The following is a 27966-nucleotide window of genomic DNA, read 5'->3' as shown; positions in this document are numbered from 1 at the left end:
ATATAGGCCTACTGACATTTCACTGTATCATGAAATAATGAGAAAAATCTCTATACACGGCGTAATAAAAGTTAAACCGATTGTACGACTGTGTATACACTCAACGTTTGTGTGTTTATAGGTCAAAAATACGTGCCGGTCCTTTGCAAATAAAGTGACGAACTGTGTTGGCGTTGCAGTCTATATCATTCCATTCGTCACGATGCACACCGGTCAAGTAAATGTGTACACAGTCTTCGCGACCCCCAGAGTCGTCTGGCTGACCCGAAATCCAGTTTCGGTAGTAGACAGTCGACCTATCGGACCACACGAATTCCCCCTCCTCGGCGATGTCGTTGAACCCGATCCAAAGTTTCGCGTCCGTCTGTCCAGCCAGAGACAGGACGCGGGTGCATTATGGGAAGCCGGAAGTAGCGCAGGGAGATTGGGCAAAAACAAGTGAGACAGACAGGTCACCGTAAAAGAACAGAACAAAAAAACCAGACAAATCAAAAACAAACAAAACAAACAAAACAAAACAGACGCAGAAACAAACAAAGACGTATTTGAAGATCCATTAATGAACGTTCTCTCATTCTATTAAAGGGATGGTACAGTAAATTGGTGGAGATGAGAATTTAGCTTTTAACTTTTTGTGAGATACCAAGAAAACACTTTTGATATAGTACAGAGCATACCATTTTAAGAGGAATTCAAAGTTTATTTGATGAAAATCGGGTTTGGACTGACTGAAACATCCAAAAACAAAGGAAAATAAAGCGATCGTAAAGTTAAGTGTGGGTCCCACACTTTATTAGACTCGCTCTTTTGGGATATCTCAGCCATTTCAGAACCAATAAGTATTCATCAAATAAACGTTGAATTCCTCATAGAATTACATGTTCTTTCATATTTCAGAAGAGGTTTTTCATTATCTCACCAAAAAATGTTAGAAACCTTAAATTAGGTCTCAACCAAAACTATACGATCCCTTTAAATAAGACATAATGTATAATTATGCAAAAAAAAACCAACCAAAAACAACACGTTAAATTCAAAATGTTCACGAGAAAGTAACGTTTTTACGGCTGATTTTCAAAATAGTGTACTTATTTCTCCTTTCGGCCAGCCTATAATTTGCGAATAAAACTTGCGATATGTTCGCCACTATCTATAGCTACTATAACGTGAAAAAAAAAATACTGCTATGCTTTGAGGTACACATGTACTTTAAGACTTAGGCGGCGTAGGTGGCGTAAGTGTAATCACTCAGTTATGATGTGGATTATCAAAGTACTAGGTCACGTACCTCGGAGTCTGCATTGGCATTCGTGTTGAAGAATGTGTACACGAATTCCTGTTCAGATTGTGTGATGATGGACGCAAGGTGAGCTATGGTGTACGTACTGCAGTCACTGGCAGAGGGAAGTACGTGCGTCTGACAGTGTATCTCGGCTTCCCACCAAGTCATTTGGCGGGCGAAGTGTCTAGAACATTGTAAAAGTGTATAGGAGAAAAGAAAAGAGACAAACATTTAATATGGAGCCTTACTACGAGAAAGTATGTTTTTTTTTTCTGAAAGAGTGCAATAAAAAAGAACTAACGAAAACTAGCAATTTAAGGGGCGTCGATCCGTTTTCACCATTGTATACGGGGGTGAGTAGTGTAGCCCGTCTAGATAGTAATAATTCGACCTTGATTTTTCCGAGAAAATGGGAAAAAATGAGAGTAATAAATATAAAAATAGTATCGCTATGTATTTTGTTGAAAATCAGGTCACGTACTTTGGAGAGGTCAGAGAGCTCATAGTAATAATGTAGCCTTGAAAATAGGGAGGAGCGGGCAAATCAGAAAGTGAGAAAAAGAAAATTATGAATGTATCGATAAATCTATAGTATTGATGCTGAGTTGATAAAAATTTGTTTTGACGGGATAAAGCCCGTAGAGCTGCTGGAGGAACGAGAGCAATGTGAGGAAGAAATGTGCGGGTACGAAGTGTACACTGATGAGCGCCGGACATATCAGACAGTGACCGACGGTCAGAGCAGACAGCCAGTGAAACAGTATATCATGAATGGACGAAGTCTAAGCGAGTGAAACAGTATCGTCTGCCGGAGGAACGAGAGCAATGTGATGAAGAAATGTGCGGGTACGAAGTGTGCACTGATGAGCGCCGGACATATCAGACAGTGACCGACGGTCATAGCAGACAGCCAGTGAAACAGTATATCATATGACTGGACGAAGTCTAAGCGAGTGAAACAGTATCGTCTACTGTAAAATGTGAGGGTAAGAGGTGTACTCTGATGACCGACGGGCATATGAGACAGTGACTGAATACAGAATATGACTGTCACGATAAATACGTAGTATTGAGACAGAGTTGATAAACATTTGTTTTTGTGGGAGTATATAGGTATTGTGGACGTGCTCGCACTGACACGTTGAGAACATGAATCGATATCTGAATGACATTTATTTTAATCCAGAACACGAAGCCAGTTTTGGCGGGGTAGAAAAATTGTACAAGTTCGTGCGAGAAGATGGTCGATATCGCTTAAGTAGGAAACAAATACGAGAATGGTTAGAGGGTATTGACACCTACACGTTGCACAAACCGGCCAGACGTCGGTTTAGTAGAAGCAGAGTCATTGTTGGTGGTATGGATGATCAGTGGCAAATGGATTTGGTAGATATGTCTGCGCTCTCCCGTTACAATTCGGGGTATAGGTATCTCCTTACATGTATAGACATTTTGTCTAAATTTGCCTGGGTAGTGCCCATCAAAGACAAACGTGGCAAAAGCTTGGTCAGTGCTCTGAAAATTATCTTCAAAACGCAGAGGTCTCCGCTAAAGATTCAAACGGACAAAGGCACTGAATTTACCAACAGAATATTTCAAACCTTCTTGAAAGAGAAAGACATTGAGTTTTTTACAACTGAAAACGAAACCAAGGCTAGTGTCGTCGAACGTTTTAACAGAACGTTGAAAGAAAAGATGTGGAAATATTTTACTCACTCCAACACGTTGAAGTATACCCGCATACTCCCGAAACTCCTCCGAGCCTACAATAATGCCCAGCACCGTTCGATCAAAACAAAACCCGTGCTCGTCACCAAGAAAAATGAAGGTATCATCTGGCAGCGATTGTATGGTGATCAATCATGGGCATTACGTAAACAAAACAGACCTCGCTACGAAAAAGGTGAAAGAGTACGCATCAGTAAGATGAAACGAACTTTTGAAAAGGGGTACCTCCCCAACTGGACAGAGGAAGTGTACACAGTGTCTGGTCGTAAACATCGTGATTTACCCGTCTATCATTTAACCGATGATAATAACGAACAATTGAAAGGTACATTTTACGAACCTGAATTGCAGAGGGTGCGTAAGGACAAGGCAGACATGTATAGGGTGGAAAAGATACTGAGACGGCGAAAGCGAGAGGGTAAAACTGAATATTTCGTGAAATTTCTAGGCTATCCAGACACGTTTAATGCTTGGGTAGATAACATCGATAAAACCTATCGCAATTGAGGGAGGGCATCATTTTGACGAAAGAATCAGTATGGAAGGCGAGGAACAATTTTACGTGACTCTACCCAGTAATAGTTCGTTCGATTATTTTCCGGATAATACAGTCACCAGTTTTAAGACTAAATTGGCCGCGCCGCTCATATTTCACGCGCAGTGGGAGGTGGCATTGGTGGAAATAATTTATCCCTATTCTTGGTATAACGTGAATATTACGAACAACACATTTCAATTTCTACTGTCCGAAGAGGTGGTCAGTCATTGCGTTATACCTGAAGGACATTACAAAGATATAGGTAGTATATGCGAGGCACTGACAGCTGCTCTACCTGAACGATTTCGTAACAACTTCACTGTACAACGCGATTCGAGCTCGGGCAAAGTTATTTTTGATTTCGATCAAGTCAGCGCCATACAGTTAAGCGAGGGATTAGGTTACCTGTTGGGATTTCCCCGCGGCATCATTCGCGGTCACGCACAGGCGCCTTTTTCTCCGAACGTGAATGGAGGGATCAATACACTTTATCTGTATACGGACGTGATTTGCAATCAGCCCGTGGGTGACATCAGTGCCCCTCTCCTGAGAATTGTTCCCGTTCCCCACAGAAGGGCCGGTGAGATCGTCACGTTTACTTATCAAACCCCTCACTATCTGCCCGTAAAATCAAAATACATAGACACTATACAAGTTGATATAAGAAGTGACTTTGGGGAAAAAGTGCCATTTCAGTCCGGAAAGTTGGTAATTAAACTCCATTTTAGAGCTTGTCGTTATCTACATTAACGGTGTAATGCCGCGCCATCGAGAACAAGTGTGGTCTCATCCCCAGTATGGGAGTGGATCTCTGCCCTATTTTCGAGGGGCGAGAGTGCAACGGGGATATGGGCTGGGAAGTATGCTTAAAGGTATCTGGAAATCGGCCGTACCACTCCTGAAAGCTGGTACAAAGTACTTGGGGAAAAGAGCGTTGCAAACAGGTGTTAATGTAGCTCAAGATGTCATGGCGGGAAAAAGTTTGAAAACTGCTTCGGCCGCACAAGCGAAAAAAATTAAACGTCGATTGGTCGAGAGTATGGACGCACCTCCTGTGAAAAGAAAGACGAAGAAGAAGAATGACAAGAAAGTGAATAAAAAGACCAGACGTAAGAAGAAGGCATTCATTTACACTGGCTCTCGACCGGTGAAAAGAAGCAACAATATTTTTGATCGGTCCTGATCACTCTATTACTATTTTTAACCGAAGACAGAGAGTGAAAGCTAAAGTTGAGGGCATAATGGAAAAGCTACACAAGTTATCGTGCGACTGTTCTAAATCGGAAATTGACCTGTTCAGCATCCCCCCGACTCAGACGACCATAGAGCAAGGAAAATGGGTCGAGTTCTTCCCCGTGACGAGCATAGCCGATGCCACGCCCATACAATTTCATCTGCAAAGTTCGCCGGAAGAGTATACCGATCTTTCTCAAACGCTGCTACATCTCAAGGCGAAAGTTGTTAATGCGGATGGTACCGCCCTCACCGATGAATCTTCTGTAGCACCAGTCAATCTTTTTCTACATTCGCTCTTCAGCGAGGTAGATGTGATGTTCAACGATACACTCATCACCCCTTCCACGAACACCTATCCTTATAGAGCTATGTTCGAAAATCTTCTCACCTACGGTCGTGATGCAAAATTGTCGCAGCTAACTTCGTCCTTGTTTTACAAAGACACGGCGGGATATATGGAAATCAATGACCCTCTGGCCTCGAGTAATACCAACGAAGGGCTGAATAAACGCCACGAGTTTACCAAATTGTCTAAAACGGTAGACATGGTAGGAAGGCTACACGTGGATGCATCGTTCCAAGATCGGTTGATTATGGGAGGGGTGGACATTAAATTCAAACTTCATCGCAGCAAGAACGCATTTAGTCTCATGTCGTCTACCCCTGAAGCAAGCTACAAAGTCAAAATCACCGAAGCCAGTCTCTTGGTGAGACGCGTGAAATTGAGCCCGACCACATCGCTACTGCACGCTAAAACATTGGAAACGGAAACGGCCAAGTATCCTATCAGACGAGTCGTGACAACCTCTTTTTCAATTCCCAAAGGACAGTTGTCTTTTACCCGAGAGAGCCTGGTTATAGGACAGATTCCCAAGCGAATGGTGATTGGTTGTGTCAGTAACACGGCTTACAATGGATCTTACGCCAGAAATCCCTTCAATTTTCATCATTATGACCTGAATTACATAGCGTTGTATGCTAATTCAGAACAAGTACCGTGGAAACCGCTCCGTCCTCAGTTTACTGGATCTTCCCCCAATTACATCTTGGCCTATCAGACTCTGTTTTCTGGTACCAATAGTATGTTTCACGACAAGGGAAATCATATCACTAGAGACGACTACGGAAAGGGATACGCCCTCTACGCCTTTGATTTGACCCCAGATCTGTCGACCGACGATTACTTTCAACCCAAGACTTCCGGATCAGTTCGACTGGAATTGACTTTTGCTTCTCCCCTGTCCGAAACTGTGAATGTCGTCGTTTATTCCGAATTTGAATCTATCTTAGAAGTTGATCGTAATCGTAATGTCACTCTCGACTATGGTAATTAGATATCTGTCGAGATGAACACGCGTGAACTCTTGGGAGTTGTTCAGAAAGAACCCAAACTAAACGGGACTTTTGTTGGTGTTTTTCCCGCCGATAAATTACCAGTTTTAGCCACGAGAAGAAGAAGGAATGGAAGAAAAAGAAGAAGAGAGGCTGAGAAAAAAACCGTGTCATTGATTGCGAATGTAGATGGTCACAGAGAAATAGGTTCTCATTGGATTGCTATTTACATCGACAGTAGAGGGCGTGGTGAATTTTTTGATTCATATGGTAGACACCCTACTTTATGTTCGCCCTACTTTACCAAGTTTTTGAATGCCAATGCCGATGTGTGGACGTACAATAGAAAATCGCTACAATCCAGCTGGTCTACAGTGTGCGGGCAGTACTGTCTTTATTATCTTATACGTAGAGCCAGAGGTGATTCGATGAGTAGCATTTTGTCTGAATTTAATTCTCGCACACGGGGGCAGAATGATCAGAGAGTGTACCATTACATCAACAATTATTTACACTCTCCGCCACCACTAGTAGATGCGAATTTTCTGTACAATCAAATAGCAAAGTCGTGGATGTTGAAATAGATGCTATGCTATGAAAGATATGCTGGTTCTAACGTGGTACGTCAAAGCATGCCGTAGTAATTAGATGTCTGACTGTACTGTTACATAATAACCTAACGAAGCGTGTTGTCTTTGGTACCCTCATAAGTACCGCGAAGCTGTTCATATATGTTCGTAGTTTGTACGTATAAGATATAGCTCTTTCTCTCTCTCTCTCTCTCTCTCTCTCCCTCTCTCTCTCTCTCTCTCTCCCTGTGTCGTCTTGTACACTGTAATGATTATGTCGTGACGTGACTTGATCCTATTTAACTGACCGCGATATAGTAACTTGCATTCTGTTAGCAATGTCACACGCGTGTAGAATAATGTCATTGTCTGATATGATGGTATCAGTAAGAAGTATATTCGTAGAATATAAATCGTACTGTCTTGTCAAGAAAATAAAATCTCAAATACACACACACACACACACACACACACACGTAGGTATATTACGCTATGTATCTTCTGATTATATTGCTAAGATTTTTATGTACATAGGTGCCATGAAGTCAGGCGTAGATATTGTATGCTCAAAATGTATGATGTATAGCTCTGTCTCTGTGATAGTTGATATTATTAAGAATTACGGCGTGAATGTTATAACCTGAAGACTATTTGTATAGTTATTTTTTATCTTATAGAGTTTATGGTGTTGCATGTTAACAATAATATATATATATATATATATATATATATATATATATAGTAAATGTAAATTTTTGCACGCTATAATGTATTAACCTAACCACATCAGCACACACACACACACACACACACACATACACGCACACATACACAACTTCACATAAGCTACACGTTTATAATGTATTAGTCTTACAGTATTAATCAACACACACTAACACACACACACACACACACGCAAACATGCAAAACCTCGGTTGTGGGAATTATTGCAGCTTAGTCTATAAGATTATAGAATGTGTAGCATAGACTCGGACAAGAGTGATACAGTTGCAAAGTTTTATACGCTGTACATGGTAGATTTATTGTCTGTACATGTTTGACTATAATACACGATTGTGGTCTCAATAAATAAATAAAGCGTTTACAATTCATATTCATTTGTCTTCATCTTGCTTGAATTCACGTGTACACGTCTTACGTAGAGGTTCGTTATGTATTGTAACATTCAGTGAATGCATAAAATATGATTATGATAATCATTACCAACGTCATTTCACAATACCATCGGGTAGGCTGAAAAAAAAAATCAGTCGTCTTCACATAAAACTTGACGATCGTACACAAGTGTCATAAAAGTCAATAGGTACCGTTGTACTCTCGTTAAATCGTTTCGATGCATGTAAGGCATCAATTGTAATCTATCCTATAACAAAACATTACACCAAACAATACACGGCGAAGGAGCATAAAAACGTTGCGATACATGTATGGTATCAATATGTGTGACCTATCATGGGCATTCGTTTCCTCTTATTCTACCGAGACGCGGTAGGGTTAAGACGAGAAAGATAATATAAAAATGATATAACACAATACACATTCAACAATTGTCTTGATGTATCAACGTATTCAGTAACATTAGCTTAGACATTTATCGTCAAGAAAATACTATACTATTCATTATCATAAACACATTTCTCTCAAATCTCAATGCATTAGGTCACAATAATTCAGAGACTTTCCCACTTGAAAGGTAGAGTTCTCTTCTTTTTTTTCTTTGCACGTGTAGTCATCATCATCATTGAGCTTGCGCTCTTAGACCCTTTCTTAGTAACCCTCTTGTCTACAGACGTAGGTATGAACCCTTTAATTTTCATGTCTTGCATTGCGTTGCGTCGTGCCGTATTGACAATAAGTGATTCGGGCGTATTGCTATTGATCAGAATTTTAAGAAATTCTTTCCAACCCGCTGGTTCGTGCGTATTGCGTACCCTCATGACATCGTATATTAGATCTACTACATTTGAGCCTGGTACAATGGAATCACCAACGATCAACTCTCTATTTTTATTCAGCCAGTCGGTGCTGTCTTTCTTTTGCAGTAAATGATCTAATAACAAACTCCCTCGATGTTTTACCGAGGGGGGTAAAATCTTTAACACATCCTCCTTCAAGGTAGCGTATTGATGGTCAGACAATTCGTCGGACTGTGCTTTTGTAGATGTCGGATCATGGGTATCTGCGTGTCGCTCTCCTAAGAGCACTTCGATCGGCTTCTTCCGACTGTTTTGCTTTTGCAATTGCAAGTATCTATACAAGATGTCATTGTATCTTTGCAATTTTTCTCTATCCGATAAGGTGTGATTTTCTAGCACATCACGAATAGACTCGTCCAATATAGACAGAGCTTTACCCGTGGGTGTTTCACGCTGTGGAGATACTTTTTGCAAAGAACTAGCAAAATCGTGAGGCACCAATATCATTTTCTTGGTGTTTTGCATACTACTACTACTATTAGCCATGACAAGTACCAATAAGTTTAACAAAGAGAATCGATTCTGACAATCATACACTCGTTCGACACCTTAAACTTAATCTATTAGTATCACTTTGATTAGAAAATACATCATTTTAATAACATTGACAAAATAGGTCCCAGCAGAGATGTGAGAAAACCTCCTCTCTGGACTAACATTGATTTTCGAGCTTTATAATCATTGCGTTTGTTACCTACGAAGCGCAGCTCTTTCTTGTGCCGCGATAATGCCTTCTTCTGGCTCTTAGTTAATTGAACGTTACCTTTTAAGCAGTTTGCGCAACATTCGGATAGACATAAAATGAGATCTTTGTTGGCGTATTCTAAAAGAGCCTTTCTCTGTTTAGAATTACATTTATTCAAGACTTGCAGCTCCGGCAAGTGGTTCTTTAATCTACGAGACATATTGAAAGAGTGACGCAAAAATGCTACAAACGTCTATTTTATGGCTACCTGCCAGTCACAATCAACCACCACGTATTATCGTGATGCACAAAAGAGAGTAATTCTCTGATCTTACGTTTTACAAACGTACACAACGGTCAAATCGGGAGGAAATATCTTACTACGTAATCTATACTCTTCCTGCGTTTCGGGCTTTAGATCAATCAACAAATATCCATAAGGATAACGAGTGGCATCTTGGTACGCTTCTTGCAAGTATTTGCCACGCCCCGGGTATAGTTGTTTACCTAGATGAGCAATTTGCAATTTATCTCTGGGGTTCTTAAACACAATCAGATAATGACTGTTTAAACTGATGGTTCTGAGTTCTTTGGCCTGGTGAAAAAGATTTTGTACTATGAATATGACGGAGAGGTTGCGATGATGAGAACCGCGAGTGAACAAATTGGTGATTCGCGCGTCATTACCGCATTCCGACATTAAATCATCTATGATAATAAGATTACAAAATGTAGGATCTATCAGCTCGTCCAGATTGCCCGGTATGCCTTCTATTAACTGTACAAAAGGCATTTCTCGCATCATCTCTTCGTAAGCTTTTTGATAAACCCCGTAACACCATATTATCTTTTCTGGAGGCGGATCGATCATCTCGCGGTGAGAGTTTAGAATTTTCCGGACAAATACTGTCTTACCACTCCCCGTGGGACCTGCCACTATGCAGGTAAATGGATGAATGAATTTTAACGACATGACGATGACAGTGTTTTTCCCCTCTTCTTTCGAGAAATTGCGTCTGAACTAACGCGGTTTAGTGTCATCGCAGTCTATTTTATACTCTGATGAGATGGACATTATTTAGTGTTGCGTCTTAATAGCTAAACCAGGATGTTGGATGCGTTGAAAAAGAATGAACGTAAAGGCTTAAAGAGTTCAGTATCTGGAATTACACCATTTTGGAGGAGTTTTAAGATTTTTTCTTCCGAATGATAAGTTAAACTAAAGGTGACTACAAAAAGAAGGGTTAGGAAAGCAGATAGAAAAACTGATTTCCAAGGCATATTTCGCTTAACTGTCAAAATGTCACGTTCCGTGAGTTCTACCGGATACTCCACTTCCCCTATTACCTCCTCCTCCCCCTCGTTCACCCGTGCGCGAGAATCAGACACGTTCATCATTCTTGAGAGGCATACGCCGAAATGGCCTTTCTTGTTGTTAAGAGGTATGATTTATATTATTATTCGTGGGGAACCCATCCGTATGGCACGGTAAACAGGTTATCTTGAATGACTCTCTTGTCGTAAACAATGCGGTAGTCTTTGCTGAGTGGTTTAGACAAAATGCGCTGTCTTTTGATATCTCTCGTGATGTGATGATTATCGGTGACCGTTACTTTGTAAGTTTCTTTGGTATTCAATTTTTTCACCATGCGATTCAAGACATTGTAATTCAGGGCTTGGGAATTTTTGTAATTTAGAGTGATCCCTCTGATTTTGCACACAGTACTACCATCGTTCAATTGATAAGCGTAAGATTTTGGCCCCCCTGCCACAAAAGTCACAATATAACGACCATCCAATTCATCAGTAAGATCACCGAGGTAATCTCCCAAGGGAGGCGACCATTCGTCGGGAATATGTCCTCTTTCGACATAAATGATGCTATCCGTGTCATAATAGAGCACCCTATCTCCTAGACGATCTAAGATATGAAACAACTTAAGCCTGGCCTGAGCGGTAGTGAAGGCAGCTATGACCACGTTAGATTGTTTAGATAGTTCCTCAAATTCCTCCGCCACTTGCCATCTTATTTCTACCAATTCGTCAGAAACGAAGTTTAAATCTAATATTTGCTTGTCATCCGCTGTGAGAAACTCGTATAATACTGCAGGATCCTGAGTTATCTCTATTTTGGTCAAGTTATTTCTCATACCCCACCTACCCCAAAATGAACATAATTGTAATTTCGCCAGCGCGCGCATGCCTTCATTTCTCTTGATGTTTTCTTTATCTAACGCTATACCTTCGTGACGAAGATAATCCGCGATATATTTATCTCGATCGGCTTCTGACTTACACCAATCTGGCCACCCCGAGGACTCCTGTTTAATTTTCAAAAATTGATCTACGTAATACCGGAATAAACCAGTTTTTGATTCGTCGCGTGGCTTCCCAACCCAGACCTCTCTTTCTTCTTCTACCTCCTCCTCCTCCTCCTCTTCCGCGCATTTCTGATATTGCGTTCTACGGGGGAAATGCCAGACAGATTCGATCGAGCTAACTTCATAACCCTTTCTTATGGCTTCATTCAGTTCGATAGAAACCCAAGTACCGTGTAACATCCTCTCTTCGTCAGAATGTTGGCAGGTTTGCTGATTGTAATCTCCAGCGCACGTTCTACACAATGGAAACATTAATTTACCATTGATCTTACTAGGTAGAACAGGATGAAAGAGGTCAGTTGGAGGTAGTATTTTACATCGGATAAGACCAAAATAGTTGGAAACAGGTTTGAAATTGCTCGTAATTACCTCGGGATGTCCTAAGGGGTATACACCATACTTATTCACCCATGGATATAGAGAGGTGAAGTCCACATACTTGATTTTTTCGTGTTCGTTGCAATCGTACAAAAGACAAGTAGCATTGGTTCTACCTCCCGTGAAAGCCTCTCTTGGGTCAAGTGGTACATAGTCATCGATACCGGGCAGTGTTTTGATGTGGGGCGGTACCTGATTTTCGTCTTTCATTCTCTGCCAATCGCATTCCCACATAGTGACCACTTGATACTCCTTCATAATTTGTACAATGTACGCTTCTCTAGCCAGAGTGTCTAGAAATAATTCACCCATAATCCTATCTTCATAATCTGGACTAGGCGTATCAAATTGGTAACACTTGGGACATCCATGATATTTGCACCCGTAGAATTCATAGATAGTTTTGTTGCTTTCGCAAAAACCATCTACCCTGTATCTACCCACCGTTACCTCCCCTTCATTCCTCGCATGACGTATGTACGCATTCTCTTTCTCACTCATGTAAGTTAGCCATTCTATTGAGACTTTAGAGTGCTTGTAACGGAGATTATAGCCTTTAGGGGGAAGAACAGCAATGGTATTCTCGTTGAGAAAATTTCTCCTGTACACATAGTGGCAGGCCGAGGAAATGGTGATGCTTTTCTCAAAGGGGATGACGCCGTTGGTAGCTTGAAAAAATAGGTCCTGAAAGCGCATACAACATTTGCGCAGGATGTCGACATCGCTGACGCAATATGCGTGTAATTGTTCTGCCATGATAAATTCCTTGTTCTTGGATTTCTCGCTCTCGTACCATTTCAAAAATTCTTGCCTTTTGGCGCAAGACATACTATCGGGACCATAATATTTGACATCGGGTAGGGGACCCGTGTACGTCTGGTTTTTGGTCGTGTTAAAAAAGTGAGGAAAGTATCCCTTTTGCAGTTCTTCAATACCGAAAGTTTTGGGCATGTTCGCCAGAGGCATTGGTAAGAAATTGAGGGAGTCGATGATCTTGATGTCATTCAAGGAGATATCAATGCTCATGATCTTTGCACCGTTCAAAATCATCTTGGGAATGATGCAATTGCGATAGAGATAATCAAGAACAAACATCCCATCATACCCTTTCATATTGTGGGCCACTGCTATGACGTTGGAATGCTCGTCTATCAACCATTTACAAAAATCATCGCCAGTCGTGGGTCCTTTGAAAATGAATTGTCTCTTTTCTCCACAATGCGTACAAGGAGTGTGGATAGCTTGGTCACGACATTCAAAACAGGTAATTTGGGCCACGCAGTAATTGGGCACGTGTATCCCACTCTCTTGAGTGCACTCGAAATCAAAAAATATATAACTTTTTTGTTTATTTTTCTCGAGGGGTTCGGGTGAGACATAACACTGATGATTGAACGGAAAAAAGCCCTGACAGTGTTTGCAAAATTTCTTGCTACAGTCATGCTCGCGCTTGTGTTTTTTTAAGAGTTCCACGCTGACATTTCTGTCACACGTCACACACCTGTACATGGTCTCGCACACTTTATTTTCGACATGATTTTTCAAACAAGTAGCGTTCTTAAATCTACGATTACATTTGTGACATTCTACATATTCGTCCGCTCGGCTAACTGCGGGACAAGTCGAACCGTAACACAATTTGCAAATGCGTTGGCAAGAGTGTTCGCGCCTGTGATCGTAGCCTTTCATACACTTCTCGCAATAGTAGCTTTTGTTCAAAAAGGCTTTCATGGAGGTGATCAAATCATAGTGATCGTCTGTCTGCAGAAGATAAATCGTATGATCTCTATCTTCGGGACCAATATAGGTGATGTAGTTACAGGCTCTTCTGGAAACAACCACTACTCTGTAATTGGTCATCATGGGAGTCTGTTCGAAACATTTGATTTCCGGAATACCACACAACTGTTCGATGGGTATACCAGCAGCTTCGTGCAGCTGTCTAGCCATTTGTCTTTGTAATCTAGTACCTCTTTGAATAGATTGCTTTTGGGGATGATTTTCAATTTTGGCTATCATGGTCACGATCGCTCTTGCACAACACATTCTATCATTGTCAGTATTATTATTAATGCGCAACACACATCGCATGGTTTTCAGTAATTCATCGTAATCCGAACATTTTCTCCTATCCCTCTTACCACCTACTGGCATTTCCATATGTATCACGTTGAAAGCTACCGTTTCGTCCAAGGTTATTTCTTCGTGGGACTGTAAGGTTGCCTCTAACTTTTGCATGAACACATCGTGACTTAGTTGATCTTTTCTCACAAAAGGAAGACTTATGGGTTTGTCTAACTTAGGAGTATTAAAAACGAGTCGAATCATGTCGTGATCACTGGCATCTCTTATCATATCATCTACTATACGTTGAAATAAACTACTGGCACGCGGCAAGGCATCTATCAGTGGCGTCAGTTCGTTATGGGTAGGAAAAGAGACGGTGTAATCAACAACATTGGCTTTAAATTTCTTATTGGTTCTTTGACTCACTCGTCGAAGAAAGTATGCGGGGGATGGCGACTCGTGAGAAGTGGTGGGTGTATCTGCTTCCTCCTCCTCCTCCTCCTTCTCCTCCTGCTGCTCCTCCTGCTCCTCCTCCTCCTTTTCCTCCTCCTCCGCGGTGGTGTTGGTGCCGCCTTGCTGGGCAGGAGCAGCAGAGATGTCAGGTAGTGGTGGTTCGGTGGAAAGCGGTGGAAAATGTGTTTGGCTGGTCCGGGGGCCGGCTTCGGTCGCTAGGGGTGATGTGAGTTGTGATGGTGATGGTGGTGGTGGTGTTGGTGGCAGACGTTGGTCTATATGTGAAGGTAAAAAAGAAGGAAAAAACAAAGATAAAAAAAGAGAATAGAGAATGACTGGCAAAACACAAATACACAGACACAAACACGCAAGAAACCATACATTTCTTGTAGGGATGAATGAACGTATGACACTTACCCTGGTACTGTTCATATTCCATTAACAATGCATTCAAATCGTCAAGCGAATTGCATATTGTCAGTCTCTCGTTAAATGTATTGGAATCCATGCTGCTAGAATGATAATGATGATACGTCAGACCACGGACTGTCAATTTATATTCGAGTGAACATACAATGTACAAAAATAGTACACGGATCTAGGAAAAAAAAACACAGGTAAGGGTATACTCACGTGGTGTGTGATGAAGAAGAAGAGTTACCAAATGTAATCTTCTTCATCGGGTGTTTGAACTGCCATTAGCAGCTCTAAGGGGATGATGATATCACCATCCCCATTTCTTTCCAAGCCTTCTAGTGCCGGGATCCGTACAGTAGATGGCATTGAAAAAGCCATAGTGCCCGCTGGGATATGGCCTGGCTTCTTCTCCTTCTTCTTCTTCTTCTCTTTTTTTTTGGGGGGTGCGTTTTTCCCCCCCTTCTGAGGTGAAGGTGGTGGTGGTGGCGGTGGGGGTGGTGGTGTTGGAGCGACAGCTCCAGAGTTCCCTTGTTTGTCCATTTTTTTCGAACGGTTGTACTCCAGTTCTCGCAAGTTATATTTATACTGGTCAGAGCAAGGGGCGTTATGTACAGTGATTATGGTACTAGCTTCTTACATCATATTGCGTAAACTTTTTTTTTTTTTTTAGGGCTGTGTTTTAAAAAAGGAAAAGGAACGTCCACCGATCATCTTACTATAGTACACTTATTTTTAAAACTTGTTTGTTCAATCTGAGATGTATGAGATCTGTATTTCGGCGAAGAAGCAAAGGACGATGTCCATGGGCTATTGTACTTTATAATTTTTTTGAGGGCAGTGTTTTTCAAGAAAAACATAGAGACATCCACCGGTCACCTTACTGAAGTACCCTTATTTTTAAAACTTGTTTGTTCACTCTGAGACGATTGAATTTCGTATTTCGAAGAAGCAAAGGACGATGTCCATGGGCTATCGTACTTTATAATTTTTTTTTGAGGGCTGTGTTTTTCAAGAAAGACAAAGAGACATCCGCCGGTCACCTTACTGTAATACCCTTATTTTTAAAACTTGTTTGTGCACTCTGAGACGTTTGAACTTTGTATTTTCGAAGGAGCAAAGGACGATGTCCCTGGGCTATCGTACTTTATAATTTTTCAGGGTTGCGTGTATGTGTGTGTGTGTGTGTGTGTGTGTGTGTGTGTGTGTAATAGGATGGCATGTCCACAAGATCCCTTTTGGATAATTAATTAAACAAATCACACTGAACACTCGTACATGCAAGTAATATATATATATATATATATATATATATATATATATATAATATACAGTGTAATTTCTAACGAACCACGAAAACTCATCTCTGTTCCTCCCCTCCTATCTCTCTCTCTCTCTCTCTCTCTATCAATCATTATTTGTGTGTGTGTGTGTGTGTGTGTGTGTGTGTGTAATAGGTTCTCACACAAGATCCCGTTTGGATAATTAGTTGAACGTATCACACCGAACACTCGTACAGGCAAACAATACATATATATATATATATATGTGCAATTTTTAACGAAAGACAAAATATCATTCTCTACTTCCCCTCCTCTCTCTCTTTCTTTCAACCTTTCATGTGACGAGAAAATACCAACAGTATGACACATCGAGACTGTAGTTCTTCTTCTTCACATTCGATCCCAATTGGATTGCTCGGCTTCAATTTTTAATGCGTTATTGACAGATTAGATAGTCAATTGAATTATTATTATTATTATTGTTATGATTATTATTATAATCATTATTATTTAATGCATAGTGCATCGCTATAATGTAACATTATCACACACACCCATGCCATAAAGTGACTAGCAGTGTAACTTTATGTATTGCGATAGTTCTTCCACCACCTCTGGTGTACGCAAGTAAAAGTGATAAAACTCCACAGCCTCGCACAGGACTATCAAACGTTCATCCTCCCACAAATTGTCCATGTCGTACACGGCGTCCAAGTTCTCTATGAACTCCGGCTCCGTCAGTTGCGATATTGCTGAATCCATGTATGTGTCTATCTTCGCTTCCCAGTCTAACCACAGACACTCGTGGTGTTTCTGACTAGGATGATTCGTTTGACAACCGTAGCATTTCTCCAGTACAAGTTCGTTGATCTTTTTCATGATCACTTTGGTGGCTGTGATGAACGGTCCGGCATAGGTCGTACGGGTGATGCAGTGGATATCATTGGGAATACAGGGGCGTCACCAGCTTTTTTTCAAGGGGGGTGCGTTTTGACCCTAATGTAGCGAGATTTTTTTTTGGATAGACATTTGGAATATAGGAAGCTCTCAATCCCTAGACTTTCACTGTTGTTGAGGGAAACCAAGCGGGGAAAGGGCACCGGCGTAGCTAGGATTTCATCTTTTACAGTAAAAAAAAACTACCATTTGGAGCTATATTTTTTCGCTTTGGAAATAAAGGGGGGAGGGCGCACCGGGCGCAGCTGCCGGCAATTACTGGCAGCAACATCAGGAGACAGGCATAACAATTAAATGCGAGCGAGCGGAGCGAGCGAGCTTGAATATTTTGACATTTTACAGTAAAAAAAAACCCCTGCCGTTTGTTGGTATATTTTTTCGCTTTGGAAATAAAGGGAGAGGGCGCACCGGGCGGAACTGCTGGCAATTACTGGCAGCAACATCAGGTGAATTGCATAACGATTAAATGCGAGCGAGCTTGAAAATTTTACATTTTACAGTCCAAAAGCTGCCATTCTTAGCCATATTTTTTCGCTTTGGAAATCAAGGGAGGGGGGGGCGCACTGGGCGGAACTGCTGGCAATTACTAGCAGCAACATCAGGTGAATTGCATAACGATTAAATGCGAGCGAGCGAAGAGAGCGAGCTTGAAAATGTTACATTTTACAGTCCAAAAACTGCCGTTCTTAGCCATATTTTTTCGCTTTGGAAATTAAGGGGGGAAGCGCATGCCACCGAGCGCAACTGCTGGCAATTACTGGCACTGGCAGCAACATCAGGTGAATTGAATAACGATTCAATGCGAGCGAGCGAAGAGAGCGAGCTTGAAAATTTTGACATTTTACAGTAGAAAAACTGCCGTTTGTAGCTATATTTTTTCGCTTTGGAAATTAAGGGGGGGGGGGGACGCACCGGGCGCAACTGCAGACAATTACTGGCAGTAACATCAGGGGAATTGCATAAAGATTCAATGCGAGCGAGCGAAGAGAGCGAGCTTGAAAATTTTACATTTTACAGTCCAAAAACTGCCGTTCTTAGCCATACTTTTTCGCTTTGGAAATTAAGGGAGGGGCGCACCGGGCGGAACTGCTGGCAATTACTGGCAGCAACATCAGGTGAATTGCATAACGATAAAATGCGAGCGAGCTTGAAAATTTTACATTTTACAGTCCAAAAACTGCCATTCTTAGCCATATTTTTTCGCTTTGGAAATTAAGAGAGGGGGCGCACCGGGCGGAACTTCTGGCAATTACTGGCAGCAACATCAGGTGAATTGCATAACGATAAAATGCGAGCGAGCTTAAAAATTTTACATTTTACAGTCCAAAAACTGCCATTCTTAGCCATATTTTTTCGCTTTGGAAATTAAGAGGGGGGGGGGGGAGCGCATGCCACCGGGCGCAACTGCTGGCAATTACTGGTAGCAACATCAGGTGAATTGCATAACGATTCAATGCGAGCGAGCGAAGAGAGCGAGCTTAAAATTGTTGACATTTTACAGTAGAAAAACTGCCGTTTTTAGCTATATTTTTTCGCTTTGGAAATTAAGGGGGGCCGCACCGGGCGCAACTGCAGACAATTACTGGCAGTAACATCAGGGGAATTGCATAAAGATTAAATGCGAGCGAGCGAAGAGAGCGAGCTTGAAAATTTTACATTTTACAGTCCAAAAACTGCAATTCTTAGCCATATTTTTCGCTTTGGAAATTAAGGGAAGGGGCGCACCGGGCGCAACTGCTGGCAATTACTGGCAGCAACATCAGGTGAATTGCATAACGATTGAATGCGAGCGAGCTTGAAAATTTTACATTTTACAGTCCAAAAACTGCCGTTCCTAGCCATATTTTTTTTTCGCTTTGGAAATTAAGGGGCGGGGGGGGGGGGGGGGTGGAGCGCATGCCACCAGGCGCAACTGCTGGCAATTACTGGCAGCAACATCAGGTGAATTGCATAACAATTCAATGCGAGCGAGCGAAGAGAGCGAGCTTGAAAATTTTGACATTTTACAGTAGAAAAACTGCCGTTTGTAGCTATATTTTTTCGCTTTGGAAATTAAGGGGGGCGCACCGGGCGCAACTGGACGATTACTGGCAGTAACATCAGGGGAATTGCATAAAGATTAAACGCGAGCGAGCTTGAAAATTTTGACATTTTACAGTCCCAAAACTGCCGTTTGATGCTATATCGTTTTTTTGCTTTGGAAATTGAGGGGGCGCACCGGGCGCAACTGCTGGCAATTACTGGCAGCAATATTAGGAGAATTTAAATGCGAGCGAGCGGAGCGAGCGAGCTTGAAAATTGTGACATTTTACAGTCCCAAAACTACCGTTTGTAGCTACATATATTTTTTTTTTTGCAGTAAGGGGGGGGGGGGGGGGGCACCGGGTGGAACTGCCGGCAATTACTGGCAGCAACTTCAGGAGAATGGCATTACGAATTACGACTAAATGCCAGCGAGCGAGCTTGAAAATTTTGACATTACAGTCCAAAAACTGCCGTTTGTAGCTATACTTTTTCGCTTTGGAAATTAAGAGGGGGCGGAGACGCCCGGTGAGCTCCTCCCCCTGGATCCGCCACTGGTAGTCAAGGGTGTCGGTTTATGTTCATGACTGGGGGGGGGGGGGGGGTATGACCAGCGAGGTGGCGTCGAAGTGACCAAGCATGGGAAGGATGTCCAAAATCTATGTATATAGTCAACACTGTATAGAATACACTTGCACTAGTAGATAATTATGTATAAAATCAGTGCTGCCAGAACCAGGGGTGCGAATTGCTTTTGCCCACGATTTTTTCTTTTTTTTTGTTTTTGTCCCCGATGCAAAATGTCAAAAAAATAAATAAATAGATAAAAAATAATAATCATTTAGTGTCCGGCGTTGAGGTCGCTCGCAGACTGAAGGTTTTTTTTTTTTTTAGGGTCTGAAGGGGGGTGCGTTCGCACCCAACGCACCCCCCCTGGTGACGCCCATGGAATATCAATCAGGTTTGATCTCTCCCTCCTTTTCTCGCCGTCCTGACCTGCTCCCATCTCCTTCTCGTCCTTTCCGCTCGTCTCACTGGCCCTCTTCGATGTCACCATCTCCCGAATCTCATCTACCGACACGTGTTTGGCAGCGGGCAATGGTTTTATGCTTCTCATTTCCTTGTGGTGGGTAAGTTCAGCTTTGACCTATCGAAAAAATTAATATTATTATTATTATTATTATTATTATTAGCAGTAGAAGTAGTGATAGTGGATATTCATTCTATAGGGGGTGGGTAAAAAAAATAGAAGCGCGAGTTCTGTTAGACCATTAATGATAATAATCGGGACCTTGCCAAGAAGTGCTGCGAGAATATGAATGGGAGTTGCTGTTCTCCCTCTTCCTTTTCTGATGTTGTTGTAGTTGTTGCTTTTTGGCCTCTTTTTGCAACTGGTTAATCGCACGCGAAATTGGAAACATCGCATCACGCATCTTTTCCCACTGCTCCACAGTAAGGTTTATACCCCTCAAAGCCGCGCACATCTTGCCAAGATGATTTTGATAATAATCGCGAATGTTCACGTAGACAGTGCCTTGATAAATTTTCACTACAACAAAGCGTTTTGAACCCAAGTGAAAGGGAATGGCTCCTTCCTCGAAAGTAAATGGTGACGTCACTGACTTTCCAGCATATCCACTCGTGGAGGAATTCTACAAAAAAAATAACAATGAAACGAATAGAAATAACTAAAACGTAGGATCATTTGAAACGTAGACTCATAATAATGCAGTATGTCCCTACGGCACTGTAATTAAGTGATAGACGTGATAAACTATACTTAATTTGTATTTTAATTTTGTGACAATCAACTTTTCTAAAATCATCTGTGTTAAACATATCCATCGAAAAAACGATAATGTACTCACCATTGATGCCGAACTGTCACCGTCCTCATTTCGTCCCTTGGAAACACCAGCAACATCCCCCTCATCATTCACATAGGCACTGGCATCAGAATAACTGTAAGAGGCCATTTTCTCAGTTAACTCAAAGTGCTACACGTTCAAGACAAAGATCGCAATACTGATTTTACCTGTAGAATGATCGATGTTGTTCATGTTCACTCTTTATAAATGTATCAGAGCTCATCACAATCGGCTTATTTTGCATTGTTTTCCTCTATTTTTAACAGCTTCGAGGTTATATTTTTACCATAAGTTTTCTGACCTCAGCAGTGCACTTTTCGCTCACTCTTGCATATTAGCCCTCTTCTATCAGACAACTCCTTCCTCTTCGAGGACATATTTTTACTATCGGTTTTCTGACCTCATCAGAGTATTTTTCGCTCACTCTTGCATATTAGCCCTCTTCTATCAAACATCTCCTTCCTCTCCTATTTTACAACTACGTCCTCTTCAATGTCATATTTTTACTCTAAGTTTTCTGACCTTATCAGAGTACACTTCGTACCCTCACATGTCTTAATTACCCTAGTACCTCTCACAGTTATGGCTTTATCCCGTCAAAACAAATGTTCATCGACACAGCCTCCATACTACATGTCATATTCTGTTTCACTCGCTGTCTGATATGCCCATCGATCATCAGAGTATACACTTCGTACCCTCGCATTTCACAGTAGACTTCGTCCATTCATGATATACTGTTTCACTCGCTGTCTGCTCTGACCGTCGGTCATCAGAGTACACTTCGTACCCTCGCATTTCACAGTAGACTTCGTCCATTCATGATATACTGTTTCACTGGCTGTCTGCTCTGACCGTCGGTCACTGTCTGATATGTCCGGCGCTCATCAGTGTACACTTCGTACCCGCACATTTCTTCCTCACATTGCTCTCGTTCCTCCAGCAGCTCTACGGGCTTTATCCCGTCAAAACAAATTTTTATCAACTCAGCATCAATACTATAGATTTATCGATACATTCATAATTTTCTTTTTCTCACTTTCTGATTTGCCCGCTCCTCCCTATTTTCAAGGCTACATTATTACTATAAGCTCTCTGACCTCTCCAAAGTACGTGACCTGATTTTCAACAAAATACATAGCGATACTATTTTTATATTTATTACTCTCATTTTTTCCCATTTTCTCGGAAAAATCAAGGTCGAATTATTACTATCTAGACGGGCTACACTACTGGGGTGGGGGAGCAAAACTTGGAAGATCTGTGCGAGCGAGCGGAGCGACCAAGCTGACGGAGGGAGGGTGCGGAATGGAGGTATCGCCCCTCCTTCACGAGGGAGATTTTGCATTCAATTTACAAATTCAGACCTCAGCCAAGATCGGGCGTATTCTGTAAATGAAATCATTTGTGTGTGTGTGTGTGTGTGTGTGTATGTATTTTTTTTTCTATCAAAGGAAACAAAGAAAAAGAAATATTCACAGAAGTGTCACTGACTTAATCGCGGTATCTCAGCTCTTGTTCTACGTTTGCACCCTGTTATAGATTGTATACGAGTAGGAAGTTGAGGGGTGGTGGGTACGTGGGATTGCCTCCCACACGACGGAGCCTTTGCATTTTTAGTATTGAAATAATACGATCTGATTCAAACTTTTTGTGGAATATTTGGAAAATTGTCAGTCCCGAAAGCAGGGGCGGATCCAAGAATTCCGGAAAAAAAAAAAGCTGCTTCAGCGCGCAATTTTTCCATTCCTCGTGACCAGTCCGGGATTCATCGGCTGACAAGCGAAAAAAAAAACCAAAAACAGAAACAAAACCAAAAGCAAAACAAAACAAAACAAAACTAAAAAACAAAGTACAACAAAACAATAAAAGGCTTCAACTCATTTTTCTGCTGCCACTACAATTGGCTGACAAAGATGGTTCTTTCTTTTTATTTCTTTTGTTAAAAACTAAGAAATAGGGGAAAATTGCGTGCGCCCCTCTTTAACCGCTTATGAAAAGGGTACCGAATGATGGGGAGGGGAAGGGGGTGGGGGTGGGGCAAGCAAGGAGGGGGGAGGTCGGATATAGGGGTTGGGCATATTCGTATCCTCTCTCATTCGCGGGAACCTTGAAATTCAGAATTGAAATAGAATTGAAATTCAGCAATTTTGGGCGCACACTAATTGGTGGAATATCAGGAAATTTGCACCAGAGAAGTGTAGTGAGTTTGTCACCTATGGTCTCCCTCAAGCAAGGAGGGGGGAGGTCGGATATAGGGGTTGGGCATATTCGTATCCTCTCTCATTCGCGGGAACCTTGAAATTCAGAATTGAAATAAAATTGAAATTCAGCAATTTTGGGCGCACACTTTTGGTGGAATATCAGGAAATTTGCACCTGAGAAGTGTAGTGAGTTTGTCACCTATGGTCTCCCTCCATATAGGCCTAGATGACACACACACACACATACACACACACACATGAGGGAGCTTAATTTTGCGAGTAAACTATCTCGCGAACATCTTGATGGAATATTTGGATATTGGAAAACTGTCAATTCTCAAAGTGTAGTATTAATCAATGTGTAGAGGGGTCGGAGGCTTTTATAGCGGGGGGGGGGGGGGGATGGGATGGGATGGTACGGGTAGAAAGATTGTGTCTCCCAAACCCTCCAATTCGGCGGAGCTTTTGCTTTGAACCGAAATGAATATATCTCTTAGGCCTATACACATTTTATACAAAATTAGGGAAAATGCATGTCAATTAAAGAAATTAAAGAAATGTAGGGCCTACTTAATCTTTGGGTAGTTAACCAAGTGGGGAAAGTGTCAATAAAACATGCGGGAAGTATTGGAATTATTGGAATTGAAGTGATAGATATGGTTTACTCCCGTCTCTTTGATGAAATATTCGAAAATGTGTCAACCTCCAAAGTGTACTCAATTTATGAAAGGTGACCTAACGGGAGGTGATGCAGGTGGGGGGGGGGGGGGAGGGGTGAGGAGTGAGGGAGGGGTTATCCCCCTTCCACGGTAGTGAGATTTTGCATGGTTGGAACTAAATGCAATAATCTGCTGCACACTTCGGGTGAAACATTTGGACAGTTTTCTATTTGAAAAAAAAAGAAAGACAATTTTCCACATCTCGGGAATGATGGGGGGGGGGGGGGTGACAAAATGATAAGTTTGCATCCTCCATATTTTCATGGGGGGGGGGGGGAACTTTCCCCCTGCCCCCCCCCACCCCCCCCCCCATCCCCCACCCGATTGATGTCCCTGAGAACGAGTGATTGTGTGAAAGGATAATGTATCCTCTGCTGTATTAGGCCTATTTGTCTGTTTGTGTATATTACATAATTATATAGGGACCTACGGGCAGTCAACCTCGCCCGTATTGACCTTGCACAAGTAGAACAACTGGCGAAGTCCTGGAAATTATGTATTCTACAAAGCATGGGTATATATTCACATAATTATGTAAATTTTAGTATAAACCGAAGAATATCAAATCGGTCTCTAAGAATAGATTCGACATCGGTGAGGTTGATTGCCCATACAATTAATACTTATATCCCACATAATCATTTACTGCAGCGTATTTTTACGGATTTTTTTTTTTTTTGTGCGAAATGTGATATATATGAAATTAGAATATTAAAGTGAAATCAGCATTAAGAAGAACAATATTTTTTTTCTTACCTGTACCACTCTCTCTCTCTCTCTCTTTCTCTCCTTGTTCAGTTCAATTCAATTGAATTCATTAAATTATTCCATTAAAATAATTCTACTATTTCCGTATATAGTAAAGGCAATGTAAATACCGCTAACATGAGTACAGAATACAACAAATCACACACCACATATTTCAATAATACATGTAGTCATTGCAGTTTTCCTTCTATTTCAGTAAATGGACTAAAAAGCAGAGCTTGTAAATAATAATTATTTTGAATTTTTTGACTTTGTATTACTTTATTGATATATTTTACCATGTGAATATAATACATGAAGAGATTGCTTCCAAAAGGCGCTAACAATCAGCGCCTTTTGGAAGCAAGTTCTTCATATACTTTGCCAATATATATTACCTTGTTAATGTTCATTACTTTGTGAATATAAAACACGTAGTGTCACTTTGTTAATGATGTACAGAGTTATATTAGTGTACAAGGTGGCACTTCCTTTAGACCTGTTACATTGTTTAATTAGGCATCATCACACTGTTCCGAAGCTGAACAAAGATGGAAACACTTGTAAGGAAAATGTTCAAATTCGGCCCTGATCGTATAAACTTCGTGCGATTCATGAGGACATGTTAACCCGTTCTGTACTAATGAGGCAAATGTGCACAAGGTTCATGATCAAAGTGACATGCAAAAGGTTAAAGTCATCGTATATTCCAAACACCCGGTTGAACTTCCCAGGCTGATAACTAAACAATCGCACTATATAGCTCCAGCTATCGGGTTTTTATCAAGTTCAGTTAAGCCAACTTGAAAATTCCACATTTCTTTTTGCCATTTTGTGTCTATTTGATTCTCGCACGAGACGTTTCTAATGGCAAGCTTGTCTACAGCACAATGATTGCCGTTACTTCTTTCCATTCTCACCTTTTTTGGCACATATCAAAACTTTGAGCAGTGCTCTAAATGAATTTGTCAGATTTGCTGACTACATGAGAAGTGATAAAACATGCATTATTTTCTCATTATTGCAAAGAAGAAAGGAACTTAGGCCCCTACATCTTGTGTTTTGCACATTTTCCATGGGAATAAAGCAGTGGTATAATAAACAATACAGAACCTAATGGGAAAAGGCAGACACTACCATGACTACAAAAGTAGTTTAAACATTCGTATCGTTCTGAAAGACTTACACTGACTTCCGATTCGTAAACGAATATTGTTTAAGATTTTGTTGATTGTGTATAGTCACTCATCGGTCAAGCCCCTAGTTACATATCCGAATTATTAGCGTTTAAATCTCATAGACATATTCATAGTTTGCGCAGTTCTAAGGACACTCTTCTCTTACAAAGTCCAACATGTAAAACAAAAGTAACTCTGGGAGACAGAGCATTGATTTTGCCTGTGCAGCTCCCAAACTCTTGAATGATCTACCATGAGAAGTCCGGAAATCCCCAACCGTAGCAGTCTTTACAGCGAATCCAGGAATTCTGTCGGGCGGGGGGGGGGGGGGGGGCGTAACTATTATTTTTGGTGCCACTTCCGGGTTTCATTTCAATTCCTTTTGTTTTTTACGATAAATAAAGGGGGGGGGGGGCGTGCGCCTCTTGCGCCCCCCTCTGGATCCGCCACACTGTTATATCACAACTCAAAACACATCTTTTCATTTAACTGTTCATTATTATCAAGCACATCAGAAGCTTTTGCAGCGCAGAAGAATATGATTATGTTTGTAGGTTTTGCGCTTTATAAATTGATATAATTATCATTATCATTATTCATGGCTTGTATAATATAGTCTTTCCCCAGAGGTAACTCGGGTTCAAATCGTGATGGAACCCATTTTCTTCACTCATTTTTTTTTCAACCCGGTTTTTAAAGATTTAAACAGCAGCTGCTTTCATAATTAAGATGGAAAAGGATATGAATATATGTTTCACCTCACAAACCGCTGACTGCATCCACTATTAACAATCACTACAGTTTTCTGAAGCACTTATGAAAAGTATGTCACTGTGATGTTTCTTACAATTCAAAGTCTGTCCACATTTAATGACACCACTGTTTGATGTCACTGTATTTGTTAAAACCAACTGAACATGCAGCGGAAATGTACTATAAGTGTGTGTGAGTCATCATCATGTTACAAAATTACATTCCACCCCTCCACCCCTCCCCCCTCACACACACGCACACACACACACACACACACACACACGCACACACACACACACACACACACACACACACACAACACACACGCGCACACACACACACACACACACACACACACACACACACACACACACACACACAAGAAACATTATTTGCAAAATCGACGTTCATTATTCCAGATGAGGAAACAGCGTGTATTTCGTTCGATGCGCCACGGATCAAGTGACAATATTGTAATAATTGATTATGCTGGTGTACGCACTGTGCAGTTAATGGGACAAAAATACTCGAATGCCATAACCATGCATTGTATAATATAAAATCCCCTAAAGATTTTCGATTTAACTCATCGTGTTTCGAGCAAAACGCAGCTTATAATGTAAAGGGGAAAGGCGAATACAGACAGAAGCAGGAAGTCGAACACACAACTCGAGCAGCAAAGTCTGTTATGTTCCTTCTGATTATCCAGATCGTTTTGTCATGTAAAAATCGAAACCATCCACGGATGTTATTGGCACTTCCTTTGAAATGGCAGTGTAATTATATTTCAATAAACAGATGTGCAATACACGAATGCTCGTGGGCATCTCGTTCAACATAGGTATTCAACATACGCATTCAACCGCAAAAACCGACTGTGATGATACTTTAATACACGCATTGCTTCCAGCTGGTTCGTCATATCTAATTCAATTTAATTCAATTCAATTCAATTCAATTCAACTTTATTTCCACAAATTTAGTAAGGAATACACGGAGAGACAATCAATCAAAATATAAAAACAAAAATTATTTCAGGTAAGTACATAGTCATAATTAAAAAGTGTGATGGAGTTTGACATTAATAATAATTTTACATTATAACAATTCGAGTATAATGGTGGTGGAAATCAGCAGTAGGCCATTAGCCTTTAGAGGCTGATCCTATTACAACT

General features: G+C 41.2%; 1 protein-coding gene across 1 annotated transcript in view; it reads right to left on the bottom strand.

Moving 5' to 3' along the window:
* Nucleotides 1-115: 115 nt before the first annotated feature.
* The window catches only part of LOC139721366 (echinoidin-like), a 36973-nt gene continuing 9122 nt past the window's right edge, over nt 116-27966 (bottom strand). The window contains exons 2-3 of the mRNA XM_071632685.1: nt 1289-1466; nt 116-364 (exon numbers count right to left, since the gene is read on the bottom strand). Coding sequence (XP_071488786.1) covers nt 116-364; nt 1289-1450 — 411 coding nt within the window. The 5' untranslated portion in view covers nt 1451-1466. The remainder of the gene's footprint in view (nt 365-1288; nt 1467-27966) is intronic.

Source organism: Diadema antillarum, unplaced genomic scaffold (genome assembly GCF_040938485.1).
Source record: "Diadema antillarum isolate AM-2024a unplaced genomic scaffold, OU_Dant_1.0 scf00000013, whole genome shotgun sequence".
Taxonomy (NCBI): Eukaryota; Metazoa; Echinodermata; class Echinoidea; order Diadematoida; family Diadematidae; genus Diadema; species Diadema antillarum.
This window is presented reverse-complemented; position numbering and strand designations above follow the sequence as displayed.